The sequence below is a fragment of the Camellia sinensis genome, chromosome 14, assembly GCF_055761805.1.
Source record: "Camellia sinensis isolate YWXY chromosome 14, ASM5576180v1, whole genome shotgun sequence".
NCBI lineage: Eukaryota > Viridiplantae > Streptophyta > Magnoliopsida > Ericales > Theaceae > Camellia > Camellia sinensis.
In genome coordinates, this window is record NC_138974.1 from 127,959,220 (window position 1) to 127,978,904 (window position 19,685).

A 19,685-nucleotide genomic window follows, 5' to 3' on the forward strand; every position below is an offset into this window, starting at 1 on the left:
CTTCATTACCGAAACATTCACATAATTGTGGACCACGTTAATATTGGGTTAAACTTGATCAAAAATCATTTTTCTAATGGAAAATGTTTGGTAGCTCAAATTTTTGTGGCTCAAATGGCTCAAATCTGTCAAAACGACGTCGTTTTACACTCAAAATCTGTCAAAACGACGTCGTTTTGACAGATTTGAGCCATTTGAGCCACAAAAATTTGAGCTACCAAGCATTGTCGTTTTCTAATACTGTCCATAGCAGTTTGAATTCTGAATTTTAACTTATTATCTTCTTCAATCTCAAAGGTTTTTATTCAGCACAATAATCCGAATAATTCACTAACGTTGTGCTTGAATCATGAATTCGTAATGAAAAAAAAAATTAAAAATGAAAAGAAAAAGTGAATAAAATATAAACTATATTTTTAATTTCTTCTTTTCCCTTCCATTTCTTTTCTTTCATAAATCTCTCTCCAAATCTAATATTCAAATGCAGCCTAAAAACATGAAAATGTAAACAAGTGACATATAAGATTATGTAATTGATAATACAACTGTCCCACATGGAATACAACCTTATTTTCTTAATTAGAAAGAACGCCCAAACATTTCTTTTACATAGGACCCCCAAACAAGTAGTCTATGAACAATTATCATTGTTACACATCACCAATTATCATTTTTCGCTTGCATATTGAAACTGTGGAATGAGACCTATGACACAGCAACAAAGTCGGAAAAAAAAAAAAATATGGTGAAACTTATCGACACAACATTTCACTTATAGAAAGTCCTTTAACAATTAAACTTAGCCAAACTTTATAAAACTTGGTAAAACTTTGTAACTTGATGTGTGGCACTTTTAGGGAATAGGAGAACTAAGGCCTTCTTGGGAAGACAATGCATGGAGATTTTGATGCCTCTTGGAATGGAAAGATGGCTTCTTCTTGAGTGAAGGCCTCTTACTGAGTTGATGAAGAGTTCTCTTGGCATAAAGAGATCGAAAAAACGGTGATACTTTCTCCTTAAGCTTGAGAATAATGAAGAAGATGAGTCTGTAAGATATGAGGATGACTAGCAAGGCAAATAAGTCCCACCACTTGGAATGATCTAGTGGAATCTCAAACATTTTTGTGATGACATCTGCACCTTTCAGTTTCGGGTCACCAGGCACTAGAGGATCGAACTCAAGTCCGATCAAGTCATTCTTGTATGCACCCTGCATTTTCCACAAAATAGTTGTATTAAATTGTCAGTTAAGTATTGTTCTAAGTCTATGCAATGTATATATATGCAAGCATGTTACCTTGAGAAAATTTGGTTTTAAGTCCATGGTAGAATTGCATATTTATGGCTATGTGATGGGGTCTAAAAGCGCATCAAATTGAAATTTTAACAAGCCATTTACATATTGCATGTCTAATTGAGAGGGAAAGAAATTTTCAGGATTGAAATTAATTTATTGTGTGTTTTTTAAAAAAAAATTCAATAAATGTAAGTAAATACCTGCAGTGCCCATGCCCCAAAACTGATATATGAAATCGGGTAGCGCCAGAATGGTTTGGGAAGCTCGTTCAGCAAACGGAAAAACCCAGCGGTCATCATCATTATTCCCTATATAAAAAAACTCATGAATGTGACAACAATGACTGGCAGTAAAATGATGATGAAAAACGAGAAAGAACTCGAGAATGATTTAAATAAGTTTTCTTACAATAATTCCAGCCCCGGTTATAATTCCCATCAAGAAGTTGGGAACCAATGAAGCCACAACCATCATGCAGCTCTCTATAACAGAGATGGAGAGGAAAAGATTGCAACAAAAGAACACGTAGTGAGAAAACCCTGGTCGAAATTTCACCATGTAGTAAGTAATACTCCCAGTAGAGATTGCGATTGCAAGCAAGAACGGGAAAGAAGAGATGAAATTTGATAGAATAAACACCGCAACTCCATAGTGTCCGTTAAGCCTCTCTCTATAAAATACCTGTTTTAATTAAAGAAAATGAATTATGAAATATCAAAAGCTTCAACATGAGTATAGTATAATATTCTTAATTGTTACCTTCATTTCTTCTATGAAAGATGGGAAGCCTCCAATGGACATGAAAGTCATGAAACCGGATATAAAACCACCACAAGCACCACGAGCCAAGATTGATGTATAGCCTGTGCCAACGTCAAAGTAGATCGTACCAACACAAACAGAAACGATTATATAGATGATTATGCGTAACCAATAATATCCGACATCTCTAGACATATTCACAAAAGATCTCCTTATCAAAGTTGAAAGTTGCTTCCACCATCCTGCTTGGCTTCCACTTATTGCTTTGAACTCATGTCCTTCCTGCAATACATGAACTTGGTTAAGAAATTATTGTTAGCAGCAGTGAATTATATGTATTGCAATATTTTTCGTCTTAAACCATTTAGACCCCTGTTTGGGAGAAGTAATGAACTAAAAGCCTAACCCAAATCTTTGAGTCACATGACGGCTGTGAACAACAGCATTGCTTATATCAGATTGTGTAATTGAAAATCAGTTCAATAAACTCTTTTTTTTTTCTTTTTTTTTTTTTCTTCCATTTTAAGTTTTTGTTTGTAATAAGAAATAGGAATATCATATACTATAGGTCATGAACAATCCATAAACTTAGCCAGATCAAGGATATCATATTTCTTTTAGACCTTTGATTATCTTGGGGGAATATCAAATAAATAAAAAACAAGAAAAATAATTGTGAATCAATGGAGTGCAAGTGAGAACTGCGCCATGTTTTGTGCATTTCTCACTTGCACTGGACATATGTCTCACGTGAGAACTGTGCCATTTTTGCGCATTTCTTACTTGCACTGGACATATGTTCACTTGTACTCTATTGATTTGCAATTATTTTTCTTATTTCCCATTTATCTGATATTCCACCTCCTATTCTTCTATCAGCAATATTATTTTATTAAAACGCAAAATTAGATAGCATTATTAGTATTCATTTGACTTTCGAAAGAATGTCCAGAGCAACAGGTTAAGTGAGGAAGACAGACAAAATTAAGACAGGGATAGGAATTAAATTTCATTTTATCCTAAAAAAGCTTGAGTTTGAAAAGCTTACGATGGTAGAAAGTTCTCGGATCCTAGCTCTAGCCTTTGTGGCATACTCTGAGCGCTTGTATTTCTCAACAAGCATTGCTTTGATCTCCACTGTTGCCAAGTTCATGAAAGGATCTGCTTCTTTTTTAACTTCCTGTTATACAAAAAACAAACAATAAAAAAGAGTCTGTGAGAGAGAGAACTGGAACATGTGTTGCTGTTTACCCATTTCTGAAGGAAATGAATTTGCTTGATGCAGTAATTATAGCCCACTATGTTTGCTTTCAATAGTGGAAACTCAAGAATTTTTTTTGGCGTTACTTTCAATAGTTAAACAGTGAAGACGTTCAGTGTTATTAAAATTTGGAAAGAATGCATCAAAATAACAGGAAAACATTAGTTGTTTGGTTGTTGTGTTTTCATTTTATGTTTTTTGTTTTCTGTAGTACTTCGGTGATAAGATCCAAAGTTCCAAACTCAAAGATGCCCATTGTAGTGCAGCATCTATGCACATACCAGCTTAAGAAAATTAGAAAATGAAAGAAGATGGTACAAGAAGCTAGCTACTAATGCATACGTACACGAAGTCTCTGTGATCCTTTCAACGTGGCCGTTACAATGTCAAAGTCTGAATTAATACAGCGTAAGAAGTGATCAGAAGGATTTCTCTTACTCGGACATGGAAATCCTGCTTCAGCAAAGAACTGTGAAGGGGGAAAAAAAATCACATTAGGCTAATACTGATAAATATTATCAGGGGAAGAGGAAACACATTAATAGGTTTATGTTCTCACATTCACATAATTTTGAACAATGAGATGATAAAATTGTAAAATTTGACTCCCTTGCTTGAAGTTTCAACATGATCAAAGCCATATACTATCAGGTTCTAAATAGCAGTATGGGCGACAAATTAGTATCATGAGTATTGAGCAGCACATATTGAAATCCAAGTGACACAGTTGCAAATTTTTTTAAATCATCCTCCACAAAAATAAAAAATAAAAATAAAATAATAATAATAAAAATGACGGCTAATATTGGCATTAAAGCCAATACATATGTCCCGTATTGGCTGATATTTAAAACCATTTGCAATTTAAATTTTTAACCATGTCTATGAGGTAATATTGATTCTTCCATACCTGTACAGCCATCTTTGCTTCTCCAAAGTATACAGTTTCACCACCAGATAGTAAGAAAAGGTCATCAAAGAGTGCAAAAACTTCACTACTCGGCTGATGAATCGAAGAGATGACTGTTCTTCCATCACGAGCGACATTTCTAAGGGTTTGGATCACAGAGAAGGCAGAGGCACTGTCAAGGCCACTTGTGGGCTCATCAAGAAACAAGAGACGGGGCCGTGTAAGAATTTCAAGACCAATGCTTACTCTCTTCATTTCCCCACCACTTACACCTCTCAAATGCCAGTTTCCAATCAGCCTATCAGCACAATCTTGAAGACCCATTTCTATGATTGTTGCCTCTACAATACCATGTACCTCTTCTTTGGACATAGCGGTTGGAAGCCTCAAATAGGCTGAATATGTGATGGTTTCTCTCACTGTGAGGGTTCCCAACAAAACATTTTCTTGTGTGACATAAGCCTGAAATTAATTTTCAATTGAAGAAAAGGTAAACTACAATTGCAAAAGAAAAATTAAATTAAATTAGAAGATGTGGGAATTATATGCCTCCCCAATAATCAAATGATCAAAAAGTACATTCATAGGCTTGCCAACAGTTTCAAATTCAGAACGTGTTATTATTGTTATTATTATTTTGGGAGAATATCAGAAATTTGAGGAACATGAAAAGTAACTGGAATTTTGGAAATCAATGAAGAGAAAATGAGACATGCGTCTGCGACTGGGGCATAGTTCTCACTTGCACCGGTCACATGTTTTACTTGGAGTATTGACCCGTTTCCCAATTTCCTGATATTTCCTATTTTTCCTTTAATAGCATGCATATTTTATTTTATTTTTCCCTGCAAAAACTTGAGAATGTAGCATTTTAAAAGAACACTAATTTGACATTATTTGAGCTGCCAAAGGAACTAGGAATTTTTTTAAAGCAGCACTACACTACCTGAATTTCACTTTAATCTGAAGTTTTGAATACTTCTGTTAGGCATTGAAACAAATAGCCTGTAAGCATGTGAAAATTTCTTACCACAACACCATAGTCTAGTCTTCTCTTCTTCCCATTAAGTACGATATTTCCAGTCATGACAACATTTCTTGACAGTCTACCTGTAGCAATGTCAAACATTGTTTAACATAGACAGATGAAAAAATAGCATGTAATCTTAATGTTTTAATTTTTCTCTTCTATATTGTATATTCTATTTTGATGCATCATAAGCACAACACCGAGGTTTTGATCGCAACATAATTCGTAACAACCTCATGCACATGATATAATATAAGTACCAGGGTACAACACTTGATTTAGCTAGCAATGAAAGAGCCAAAGTTTCATTTTGGAGCCATAATAATGAGGCAACAAATGCAGCAGCCAGCAAGAATTTCGAGTTCTAAGGGATCCTGTAAGCAACTTGAAAGCACATAATTCTATCTTTTGGGCACCTTCATACCACCAAAAGTACAGTTGCAACTCTAGGGAATTTTTGTTGGTGATATCTTTAAAAAAAATTTAAAAAAAAATAAAATGGTTTGCTTTTGTTTTCGTGTTTTCAAGAATCATATTCAAAAATAAAATAAATTTTATTCACGTACTAGTTTTAGCACCTCACACTTCTTTTTTCAGTCTTTTAGTTTCTTGCACTCCCCTTGAGAGAAACAAAAATGAAAAAAAAAAAGAGTGTGAGATGGTAAAAGTGAATGTGAATATCATTTTCCGACAATTGTGATATAATAATTAAATTTGGGTTATAAATTTTGACTATGAAGCATGGGTGCGAATACGGATATTGGTATGGATATGCCAATACAGCAAGACCTACAAAAAAATATGATACATGTACAACGAGGGTACGCTAATAATTTTTTTATAATTTATAATTTAAGATTCAACCTACAAACCAAAGTTCAATACCAAAATTAAGAGGACAAAATACAAAACTAAGAGAGAAAACATAGTTCAACAATACTAATGTCAAAGCAAAGTCCATAAGCAATTTTAATGTCATTAAAATATGAGAAATTACAAAACAAAGTTTCATTTTAATAACAAGCTATAAAAAATTTAGAAACTTGAAATTTCAATTTTCACTTCCATCAACTTCAACATTGAATAATACATCTTTCATCTCTGGCATATTAAATAAAGGATTTTCAATTTTAAGTAAATCAAAATTCTTTAATGAATTGAACGTATTTTCACCAATTTTATGCATTTCGCACTAACGGAATACCTAACTGCCAAAGAATGTATAAAACGTACGTATTTCAAGTATCCAATACATTGGATTGCATACCAGTACCCTGTAGGCACCTAGTACAAGTACGGAAACATTTTTGGAGTACCTATGCTTCATAGAATCTTGGAGATAAATTCTACGATACACAATAGACAAATTCTACTATACACACTGTTGAATTGTTAACTAATAACTCATGTAAAATTTTAAGCTAATGGACGAAAGGACAACTTAAATATTTATATCCTAAACATGGCCCCTCATGTGTGGCTAGAATCTCTTTCTTTTACACTCCATTTAGATGGAGTGATTAGGCAAGAAATGATAAGAAATTGTGAGAAAGAGAACTCTTTTCTCATATTTGGTTCGTAAGTTGAGTGAAAAATTGTGAAACTGTGAGAAAGAAAACTCTCTTACTAAGCCTATTTCATTTATCACAAAAAGTGGTAAGATTTGGTAAAAAATAAATTGATTGGTTATAAAATATTTATAATACTAAGATTTCCCCTTCAAATACAAATGAATAATAAGAAATATCACTCATATCCTTCTCTTTTCTTCAAATACAAATGACTGTAGTCTCTCATTAATACTAAGATTTGGTAAAAAAAAACATATTGTTTTCTTTTCTTTTCTTACTTAAATGAGAGACTACAATCATTTCTTTTCTTTTCTTTCTTTTTTTTTATTTATTTTTTATCACCCTACAATCCAAAATGAGTGTTAAGGACAAACACATGCAATAAGGCTTAAGCCTGAATGATCATAATAAATTCAAACTACTAAAGCAAAACCATCAATATAGCCTATAAAGATTTGGAGATTCTAATAAATGGGAGGGAAATTCAAGTGGAGAGGATTATTTTGATGGTGAGATTAATTAAGGAGATTGAATATCATAATATTGTGATTAGAATTAGAGTAGGGGTAATTCTATTTACGCACCATCAATCTGTTGGAACAATCTTCTATGTAAAATAAATAAATTGAACCAAATCAAACAAATAAAATAAATTACTTACCGAATTTATTTTACCAAACCGAATAAATAATTAAAAGATCAAGTCAAGTGTATGACACTTTGTCCGTAAGATAAATTCGCCCCGCTATGGTGCTTATGGTTAAGTGACGTCTATCTCCCAAGATACAATCATCTTCACAAATTGTAGTAGCACTTCAAACAATTTGTTCGACGAACAAAAAAACCTGTGTTCTTACTCTCTGAATTTTTCCTAAAAATTATATGAAGATTATATCATGCAAGAGAGCAAAAGTACAAGGAAATGAAGAATTTCGGATTGAATGACTACTGGAAAATGGCCTGCTATATATAGACCCAAACAAGTCTAAAAACCAAACTGAATAGGTGGATTTTTTGAATGAACAGGTGCAACAGATAACTGTTGGGCAGTTTCTATCTGTTGGAAAACTGCTGGCAGTTTTATCCGGGTGAAAACTGTTCAGACTGATTGAACTGTTGTGGAATTCAAATCTGAAAAGAGGCACACATTATGGACAAAAAGTTTTGAATTTCAAATTCAAATTACATTGGTGCAAAATTTAAATTAATTTTCCCGCAAGAAATTTGGAAAAAATTCAAATAAATTTTGTTTAAAAAATTAATACTAGAACCAACCCGACTCACAACCTACATCCACGGCAGGCCGAACGACGGTCTACAAACTTGGGGTGCCCCTTGGGGCCCAACCCAAGTGTTGTCACCTAGAACTTATATACACGCATAAGTTCTCTTAAGTTTCCAATGTAGGATAACCATTTTAAGGAAACTCATCTTTTACTCCTTTAAATGTCCGTACCACGAATCTGAAAATGACGTCAAGTTCCCATTCACTCATAAATGGCTATGTGACTAACCACGCGGCAAGGAACACGTCACCTCTTCGGACCCACCCCAAAAGATGTGTGGACCCCACTCAATTTTAGACTCAAAGATGGCTCAAAATAAAATATTCTGCAAAGGATAGGTAGCTTTTGACTTTAAACCTTTCCTTGTGAGACACTATCGAATTTACTAGCTAATTAGTGAACATGATATCTTGAACTGTTTAGCCATTTGTGTAAACCAAGACAATAGAACTCACACAGTATATTACCAGACACAATTTTGTTCTCACTATCGTGTTCATTTTGGCCCTGAACAACCTGGTCTTTCATGAGTGCTCTAGAAAATTGTAACCCTTCACAAATCTCATAGAACCGGCCCAGTTCACACTCACATAGATGATTTTTACGAAGAGTACCCTGCCATACTCCACTAGGTTTACCTAGATATAAGAATTATTAAAAGTATTACTTAACCTAAAACACTACAGACATCACTATTTCATTATAGAAAAAGGTAGGAATTTGACTCCTCAGTGATCCTTCTGAATCATACACAACTCGGTTGTCCCTTTGAACTTGGATCTTGGGATCTCTAGTCAACTAGGTTGGGTTGTCGTTGTGGTAACTCTTATTTAATAGGTTTAAATCTCATTCCCCTCGAAGAATTCTCAACTAACTCTCTTGCTAACCCTTTGGTTAGTGGATCCGCTATGTTGTCTTTAGACTTCACATATTCAATGAAAATAATTCCATTAGAGAGTAGTCGTTTTACGGTGTTATATTGACGACGAATGTGTCGTGACTCACCGTTATACATATGACTCTGTGCTTTACCAATTGCTGATTGACTATCACAATGTATACATATAGAAGCACTGGTTTTGGCCACATTAGAATATCTTCAAAGAAGTGGCGAAGCCATTCTGTCTCTTCCCAAACATTATCTAAAGCAATGAATTTTGATTCCATAGTAGACCTAGCAATGCAAGTTTGTTTGGAAGATTTCCAAGATACAGTCGCCTTACCAATAGTAAAGACATACCCACTGGTGGACTTTGAGTCTTTAGTATCCGATATCTAATTTGCATCACAATACCCTTCAAGTACTGCTGGATATCTAGTATAATTTAGCCTAATGTTACGAGTAAATTGGAGATATCTTAGAATCCTTATAATTGTTTTCCAGTGTTCTACTCATGGATTACTCGTATATCTACTAAATTTACTTACTGCATAAGCTATATTTGGGCGAGTGCAGTTCATCAAGTACATTAAACTTCCAATAATTTAGGCATACTCTAATTGAGAAATACTTTCCTGTACATTCTTAGAAAGAAACAAATTAACATCTACAGGTGTTATAGCAGGATGATCATCATCTTTGCTGAATTTGTCGAGTATTTTCTCAATGTAATGAGATTGTGACAAAGCATAACCTTCTGATGTTTTGGTAATTTTCATACCAAGAATTACATCAGCAATGCCCATGTCCTTCATGTCAAAATGTTTATTCAACATTTTCTTGGTAGTTTTAATCATGTCATTATTACTACCTATGATGAGCATATCATCCACATAAAGACATACTATAACATAACTGTTGCTAGTGTTTTTAATATAAACACATTTGTCACATTCATTACTTTTGAATTCATTTGACATCATTGCCTTGTTAAATTTCTCGTGTCATTACTTTGGCGTTTGTTTTAAACCATATAATGATTTAACCAATTTACACACTTTCTTTTCTTTTCCTAAAACAGAAAATCCTTTTAGTTGTTCCATGGAAATTTCTTCATCTAAATCGCCATTTAAGAAAGCGGTTTTCACATCCATTTGATGAATTTCTAGATTGTACAAAGATGTAATAGCAATTAGCATTCTAATGGATGTTATTCTAGTAACCGATGAGTATGTGTCAAAGTAATTAAGACCTTCTTTTTGTCTAAAACATTTGACCACAAGTCTTGCCTTGTATTTGTCAATTGATCCATCTGCTTTTATTTTTCTCTTGAAAATCAACTTGTACCCAAGAGGTTTACAACCTGGTAGCAAATCCACCAATTCTCAAGTGTGATTTTGCAAGATGGATTCAACTTTACTATTGATAGCTTCTTTCCATAAAGGAGCCTCAGGACTAGACATAGCTTCTTTAAAAGTTAAAGGCTCATTTTCTAACAAAAAGTTAGAAAATCTGGACCAAAAAATTTTGAGGCTCTAGCACGTTTACTACACCTAAGTTCCTCTTTCTCATTTTGATCTATCTCTTGCTCTTGTTCTTGATCATGTTTTTGATCCTGACTAGTAATAGTATCATGAGATCTTTTGTTAGTACTAGTCTCTTGTCTAGTCTTGTTCGGAAACACATGTTCAAAGAAAGACGCATTTCGAGATTCAATAATAGTATTTACATGTATTTCGGAATGTTCTGATTTATAAATAAAAAACCGATATGCATTACTATTCTTGGCATAACCAATGAGAATGCAATCAACAATTTTAGGACCTACCTTAGTCTTTTTAGGACTAGGAATAACCACTTTAGCTAAACACCCCCACACTTTTAAGTATTTGTAGAATGGTATTCTCTCATGCCACAATTCATAAGGTGTTTGATTCACTTTCTTTCGGGGTACTTTATTAAGTATATAATTAGTAGAAAATATTGCTTCCCCCCACAAGTTCTGAGGTAATCCAGAACTTATTAACATGGCATTCACCATTTCTTTTAAAGTTCTATTTTTCCTTTCAGCAATTCCATTTTGCTGAGGTGAGTAAGGGGCGATGGTTTGATGAAATATTCCATGTTCTTTACAAAATTCACTAAAAGGTGATTCATATTCACCACCTCTATCACTTCTACGTTTATTAATTTTCTTACCAAGTTGATTTTCAACTTCATTCTTATATTGAATGAAAGTTTCCAAAGCTCCATCATTGGTTCGAATTAAATAAACATAACTATATCTAGTATAGTCATCTATAAAAGTGATAAAATACTTTTTTCCACCTCTAGTTTGAATTGATTTAAAATCACAAATGTCACTATAAATTAATTCAAGTGGTTCCGTACTTCTTTCAATTGAATGAAAGGGGGTTTTGGATAATTTTGCCTCAATGCAAATTTCACATTTATGATTTGAATCAATGTCAAATTTAGGTAAACATTCCATATTAATTAATCTACGCAAAGATCCATAATTAACATGTCTAAGTCTACCATGCCATAAATTTGAAGACTCAAGCAAATAAGAAGAAGATATATTTTTATTAATAACAGATGGTACAATAATCATTACATTCATTTTGAAAAGGCCATCAGACACGTAACATTTTCCTACATACATCCTGTTTTTAGTAAGTACAAACTTGTCACTTTTAAAAATTAGCCTAAATCCATTTTTAATCAACAAAGATCCGGAAACAAGATTCTTGCGAATGTCCGGTACATGCAGCACATTGTTGAGAGTGGGTTCTTTTCCAGATGTCATCTTCAGAATAATCTTCCCTTGTCCTTCAACTTTAGAAGTCGAGGAGTTGCCCATAAAAAATTGTTCACCATTGTCCACTATAGAATAAGATGTGAACATCTTTTTGTCGGCACAGATGTAGCGAATAGCATCAGTTTCCACCCACTATTCTTTAGGATTTTCGACAAGGTTTGCTTTGGAAACAACTACAGAAATATTTATATCATCTACACCATTAGAAATATTGTCTACTTCGGTCATATGGGCTTGAGCAGGCTTCTTGCTTTTTTTCTTTTACTTTTGTCTTTGCTACGGCAATCTTTAGCCCGATATCCCTTTTTGTCACAGATGTAACACTTGCCATTAAACTTGTACTTTTTAGTTTCCCCCCCCCCCTTTAGAGCCTTGTGATGAACTTTCTCTAGAAAAACTTCTGTTTCTTCGCTTTTGGAGCATGTTCCACTACATTTGCCTTAGACTCCATTGGATGCTTACTAGCCCGCTTTTCAGAATTGCAGTTGTCCTCTTCAATCCTCAAACGCACAATCAATTCTTCTAAAGACATTTCTTTGCGCTTATATTTGAGGTAGTTCTTGAATTCCTTCCAGCCTTGTGGTAATTTCTTAATTGAGGCAGCAATTTGGAAGGATTCACTAAGAGATATGCCTTCTGTGTGAATATCATGCAGAATGAGTTGGAGATCTTGAACTTGGCTGATCACAGTCTTAGAATCAACCATCACAAAGTCCAGGAATTTACCAACCACAAATTTCTTTGAGCCAGCATCTTCTGTTTTATATTTTTTCTTCAAAGACTCCCAAAGTTCTTTTGCTGTTTTGATAGGACTATAGACGTTGTATAATGTGTTGTCAAGTCCGTTCAATATGTAGTTCCAGCAAAGAAAATCAGCATGTTTCTAGGCATCGACCGCAGAAACCACTTGCCGGACAGTTTCATCATCTTTCAAAATAAGAGCATCCTCCCGGAGAAAGCCTGTCGGGTTTAGAGTTGTAAGATAGAACAACATTTTTGGTTGCCATCTTTTAAAATCAGTTCCTGAGAACTTCTCTGACTTTTCACCGTGATTGACTAACATAGTCACAACAGGAAGGGTTAGAGCAATTGCAGCCACCACACTAGTACTTGTTTGAGTATTAGTTTGACCAGTTTTAGTAGCCATGAATTCTAAACTATAAAACAAAATTATAATTAGAATTTTATATTACACAGAAAATTTAAACCAAAGCCACAGAATTAAATTCTGTTAAAAATAAAAGAAACAAGAATTGTAACTTTTATTTTCAATTAATTTGGAAATAAAATAATTTTTTATTTAACCAAATTAATTTCACACGGAAAATTAAATTTCTATAATACTTCAAAAATTAAAATACTGAAACAGAATTTTAATTAATGAACACTCAGAAATAATTTCTAAAAACCAAAATTAATTTCTGACAAAATTCCACAAATAAATATCCTGAATTGTTAATGACGCTAGTATATTACTACTAGTTGTCAAAGAAAATAGACAGCATATTACTACTATCTGTCAAACGGTATATTAGTATTATTTGTTTTCCAACCAGAATATTATTTTGTAAAATCAGAGAAAATAATTTTTGGAAGAAGAAGAAAGAGAAAAGGAAACAAACGAAAAATTCTATAAACAGAATAATTTGAATCTGTTTTAAGATTGTTGGAACAATCTTCTGTGTAAAATAAATAATCGAACCAAATCAAACAAATAAAATAAATTACGTACCGAATTTATTTTATCAAATCGAATAAATAATTAAAATATCAAGTCGAGTGTGTGACACTCTGTCCTTAAGACAGATTTGCCCGGCTATGGTGCTTGCGGTTAAGTGGCGTCTATCTCCCAAGATACAATCATCTTCACAAATTGTAGTAGCACTCCAAACAATTTATTCGACGAACAAAAAAACCTATGTTCTTACTCTCTGAATTTTTCCTAAAAATTATATGAAGATTATATCATGCAAGAGAGCAAAAGTACAAGGAAAATGAAGAATTTCGGATTGAATGACCGCTGGAAAATGGCATGCTATATATAGACCCGAACAGGTCTGAAAACCAAACTGAACATGTGGATTTTTTGAATGAACAGGTGCAACAGATAACTGCTGGGCAGTTTCTATCTGTTGGAAAACTGCTGGCAGTTTTGAATCTATCCGGGTGAAAACTGTTCAGACTGATTGAACTGTTGTGGAATTTAGATCTGAAAAGAGGCACACATTATGGACAAAAGGTTTTGAATTTCAAATTCAAATTACATTGGCGCAAAATTTAAATTAATTTTCCCGCAAGAAATTTGGAAAAAATTCAAATAAATTTTGTCTAAAAAATTAATATTAGAACTGAATCAACCCACAACCTGTACCCAGCCGGCTAAACAGCAGCGGCATGCGTGTGGTGATTTAGGCTAAGGTTCACTTTGTTCATAACTACTCCCTTCTACAAACTTGGGGTGCCCCTTGGGGCCCAACCCAAATGTTGTCATGTAAAACTTATATACACACATAAGTTCTCTTAAGTTTCCAATGTGGGATAACTATTTCAAAGAAACCCACATTTTACTTCTTTAAATGTTCATTCCACGAACCCGAAAACAATGTCAAGTTCCCATTCACTTATAAATAGTTTTGACGAACTGTCTTCACCATGTGACTTACCACGCAGCAAGAAACACGTCGCCTATTCGGATCCACCCCAAAAGACGTGTAGACCCCACTCAATTTTGGGCTCAAAGATGGCCCAAAATAAGTCTATATAAAACCAATTTCCAACACAATCCTTTCAGTACACACCATTATTTAGTACACATATATAATAATTTTTAAATTGTGAAAATTTCTTAGTTCACGCCATAACTTTCCGTTTTAACTCTAAGCTAATAAACTGGTACACACCACCACCAAAATGTTTAATTTTTTTATGTATAAACATTTAATATTTGATTAATCTCAATAATTTGAACAAAATAATTTTGTTCAAATATAAATGATTGAACATTTTATAACTATTCAACACTGATGTCTGAATACGTGACAAACGAACAAGTCACCTTTTATACGAACGAGATAAGACAAAAAAGTAAACTGATATTTTCATTATGGTATTGTTTCAAATCAATAATTTGAATGCCATCCATAGTGTGCAAATTTTCAAAACTAATAAATTTCAATGTTTTTAAAATCCTAAATCTTCAAAGGCAATGGTGAAGATTATAATGATGAAGATGATGAGTGTAGTATGTTAGATTATAATGGTGAAAATGGTTGTATTATAATAGTGAAGATGAACAGTGTTAGATGTGAGTGTTGAAAGAGAGATTTGTTCCAAAAGATATAATGTATAGGTGATGGTGTGTAACGAGAAATTTGTGTTTTCATATGTGAATTACTTGAATGAGTACGTACACCCATATTATCCTTAATAATTATTCTACTTGAAGGCATTATTTTCATATAAATTTAATGATTAAATGGTGTATACTAAGAGGATTTATATTGTGTAAATAGAGTCTCCCTTACGTTGTATTTGGTTGGGGGATTAGGAGAGGGAAAAGAAAAAGGTGTGTGAAACTATATGAAATATAGATATATTTTATTCACATTTCACCTATCTTTTCATTCCCCTTTCCAAATTCCTCTTTAAATCTCCCAACCAAACACAGCATTAGAGTAGTACTAAGGAATAATAGATGAGATTGTATATGCACATACAATTAGTTGCATTATGTTTGGTTAGAGTGGTATAAACAATAGAATAAGGAGAGATGATTATTTTTTACCATTGAGGGAAGGGGAAAAAAATATCTGGAGGGCTTAATCCAAACTATCCCATGGGAGTGGTATTAGTTATGTCCGTATAAGGATTGATTCCGGAATGACAATCCTACAACAACCAAATGCCGGACCACCTAACATATAGGGGTCCCCCCCAAATGCTGGACCATCTAATCTCATAATCAAAGTGGGGGATTGGTGTAATAATGTAGGCCTATACATGGATAGAAAATAATCTAAATCCGATTAAAAAAACATCTAACCTTAAAAGATTGAATCCAAATGTAATAGATCTGAGTATTGACAGACCGCATTTGGGATCAATCCGATTATTAACCCAATCTGAGAAATCATGTTATGCACTAACCTTCCAAAGTTAAAAGGCAAGAAAAAACTCCCAGTTAATTGAAGAATCCTATGATATAAAGTGTACTTTGTCTTGTTCTAAAATTCTATCAGTGACAAAGAGGGCAAAAAAGAAAAAATGGATCGGATCAGATTGTCAAATTAAGGCCTCGTTTGGAAACATATTTTTTTAAAAGCTTTTGGACTTTTTTGGCTAAAATATGAAGTAAAAAAAACTAGCATGTTTGGAATGACTTTTTAATTTTTTACGAAAAAATGTGCAAAAAATTGAGAGAAAATAGAATTTTTAACTTTTGGGTATAGGTTGTTGGTTTTTTATCTTTTTAGTGACTTTTTGATTTTTAAATTAAAAAGTGATATTGTCAAACGATAACTGAATATCCAAATATAATTTGATTCCGGATTATCTCTTATCTGATTTGCCAACTCCAAATTCGGATAAATTTGGGATTGTTCTTAATAGGGTTGGGCTTGGAGTAGCAGTAGTTTGTGCTATGGTACCACTACAAATTTTTTTCCCAATGCACGTAGACTTTAGGCAGTGCACAATCTTAAGACACTTAAAAAATAAATATGAGAATAAACAAAGAAAAAAAGAAGTTAATACCAAAAAGAAAAAAAAAAAAAAGAGTCACAAATTGGCCATAATTAGCTGTAAGAAAGAGACTCGATAGCCTAATATGTAAATGGACTATAGGGTTGGCCCATGGGCTAATGAGCAATCAACTTTTTGTTTAATTTCCCCAACTGCCTTTTGCTATCCAAATTAATGTGAGCAATCCAACTGTCGGTGCTTTAAAATAGACCTTATATTAATATTTACCGAACCATATATGTTGATAAGTACTGCGTGTATAATTTAAATAGGTAAAATAAAATAAAATAGTTACCATATATATAGTATTTGATTAAGTGATAAGAGTTTTTTCCATTACACTATTTGTTCATAGTATGATCTCTATTTTTTTTTTTTTTTTTTTTTTTTTTTTTTTTTTTTTGGAATCACAAAATGGACCCTTGACATTAAAGTGGATGATGGTTCCAACTAAAGTGTTGTCGTTGTTAATAGTGTAGATAGATAGACAATAGAAAGCGACACAACAGTAAAGTTGTGTAATGCAAAGTTTGATATCAAAATTATTCACCAATATAAAATATATATATATATATCAAAATTATTCATTAAAAAAACATTTTTACAATTATTTAACAGTTGGCTTGAATGTGAGGGCTTGGTGAGGAAAAAAATTTTAAAAAAAAAAATGAAGAGAAAGAGACCTCTTATCATTTGTTTAGATGATTAAAATATTAAGAAAGAAAATTCTTTTAAAATTCAAGTTCTGCTTTTTACAAAAAAAAAAGTTATACAAATTTGGTTAAAAAAAAAAAAATTATGCTTAAAAAAAAATGTTAGTTATTCTTCAAAATACAAAGTAACATGTGCCTTTTTTTACCGCAATGTTAGGATGTCAAAAAGTTATTCAGAAAAAAATCCAAAAAACAGTGAGATTTAATTTAAGTTTTAGTCTCATTATACATAATTAAATTTACAACAATGTTTGGTAGTCCAAATTTTTATAGCCGGAATGACTCGAATGTCTTAAAACGACGTCGTTTTAGATATAAAATAACATTATTTTGATACATTCAAGTAATTCGGATCACACAATTTCGAACTACCAAATATTTTTCTTAAATTTACGCCATACATCAATATTCATAGTAAAATTGTGCGTACTATTTCCTGGCATCCTAGAGTTTCTGTTATTTATTTATTATTCATTGAGAAATCAGAATTATTTGTTTTTATTTATCATAATATTGCAATCTAAAGGGAGCCTAAATTATTTGCATCTCTAATTTGATTCATATATTTAGGGAGGAATTTTAAAAAGAAAAATGAAAAGATGTATAAAATATAATTAAAGGACCATTCCAAACCATTCCAAAGCATCTCTAATGTTGGATTTGATTCATATATTTAGAGAGAGAGAGAGAGAGAGAGACCTGCCAAGGAATCAAGAAGGGTGGACTTGCCGGAGCCAGAAGGACCCATAATGGCCATTATTCTACCAGGCTCAGCACACCCACTCAGTCCATTCAGCAACTTCTTTGTGGATCCATGCCCAGAGTTTGGAAGCATCACCGTTAGATCTTCCCACACCAAATATGCTTCTGCTGCTGCTGCTGTCCTTTCATCTCCACCGTACAATTCCACTCCCCCCCTATCCATATCATCACCACCACCACTACTGCTACCACCACCTCCATATCCACCTCCATTAGAAGTTGCCACCTCTATCTCCATAGTGAATAATAATAGTTATAAGTGGGTGTTGAAGCAAAGATGAAATGAAAATGAAAAGAGTGTGAAAAAGAGAAAGGTTATAGAAGCAGGAGGGTGGTCATGTAAAAAATGGTATTCATTATCATCAGATCCAATGATTAATAACTTAACTGTATTCAACAATCAACCAACCCTTTCATGCTATTATAATTTACACACACGCACAGAAAGAGAGAGAGAGAGAGAGAGGAGTAGGAGGTGGGTGTTTGAGCTTTGAAGACGAACATTACACGGTTGGTGGCAAAAGTAGCAAGTTCCAAGTAGAGAGAGAGAGAGAAGGGGGGGGGGGGGGGGGGGGTTGTAATTTAATGTGGCAACCACCTTAGACAGATAACGGTTACATTAAACGAGAGCTGGCCCAAGTAGGGTCTCTGTAATATCTCCGTCACACTAGTGCGTGACCTGATCAGAAGCAACCTTTTTGATTTGACTTCAAAAACTCTAAAATCAAAAATCAAAAATCAAAAAAGACTTTTCTTAAGTGTATGCAGGACATTTACTCTTTTTCTATTTTGCATTTACATCTTTTATGTATTGGGTTAGACGATATTTTTTGAAAGTTTACACATTGGTGACCTGCTAAACAGGTCCTTTGTAGGTAAATTAATTAAATAATATAATATATTAATAATTTCACAAAATGGTGTAAACTTTCACAAAATGGTGCAAGTGTTTTGACGAAAAGGTATAAACTTTCAGAAATTGGTGTAAACTATCACAAAATGGTGTAAAGTATAAACTTTCAGGAAAATGTGTAAAACTTTAGAAAATGGTACAAGTGTTTTGACGAAAAGGTATAAACTTTCAGAAATTGGTATAAACTTTCACAAAATGGTGTAAGTATTTTGACGAAAATGTATAAGTTTAGAAAAAATTTCAGAAAATGTGTAATGTTTCAGAAAAAGTGTAAAATTTAGTTTAGTGTAAATTTTATTGACAAATAATAGTTTAGTCGCTAAAGGTTTGAAATTTTATTACCACTGGGCCCCCTCTTCTCTGTTTCCCACCGACACTTTCTCTATTCTCTCTCACATGCACATAGAATAGTCACCACCAATCCTGACCCCCACTGACCACTCAAGCGTCGGTGGCCTTCGGTGCTCACTGCCGTCTGACATCGCCACCTCTACGATGACCGCTACGGCCACCGCCACCACCGCTGCCGCAAATCAAAGGTTTTTTTCTCTCTCGCTATCGATCTTGGTCTCTCTCTATCGATGTCGGCCTATTCTCCGTCGATGTCGTTCTCTCTCTATCGATCCCTGTCTATCTCGGTTAGTCTCCAGTGATCTTAGTCTGTCTGTGTTCATGTCGGTCTCTTCTCTGTCGATTTCGGTCCCTCTCTGTCGATCTCGGTCTAGCTGTCTCTGTCGAT

General features: G+C 33.5%; 1 protein-coding gene across 1 annotated transcript; it reads right to left on the minus strand.

The window, feature by feature from the left end:
- Positions 1–505: 505 nt before the first annotated feature.
- Positions 506–18,545, minus strand: LOC114286129 (ABC transporter G family member 12). Its single transcript, XM_028229202.2, has 9 exons — positions 17,971–18,545; positions 5,261–5,340; positions 4,231–4,692; positions 3,667–3,789; positions 3,108–3,239; positions 2,057–2,341; positions 1,706–1,978; positions 1,498–1,605; positions 506–1,210 (listed from the first exon to the last, which is right to left on the minus strand). Exons 1-9 carry the CDS (start codon positions 18,269–18,271, stop codon positions 854–856), a joined length of 2,121 nt encoding a protein of 706 aa, XP_028085003.2. The 5' UTR covers positions 18,272–18,545; the 3' UTR covers positions 506–853.
- Positions 18,546–19,685: the final 1,140 nt, after the last annotated feature.

Coding starts and splice junctions, on each gene's coding strand:
- LOC114286129 (XM_028229202.2), bottom strand. CDS start 18,271: ATGGAGATAGAGGTGGCAACTTCTAATGGAGGTGGATATGGAGGTGGT. Junction 3,790..4,230: donor AAGCAAAGATGGCTGTACAG/GTATGGAAGAAT, acceptor CCCCCTTCACAG/TTCTTTGCTGAAGCAGGATT. Junction 2,342..3,107: donor TCCGAGAACTTTCTACCATC/GTAAGCTTTTCA, acceptor CATGTATTGCAG/GAAGGACATGAGTTCAAAGC.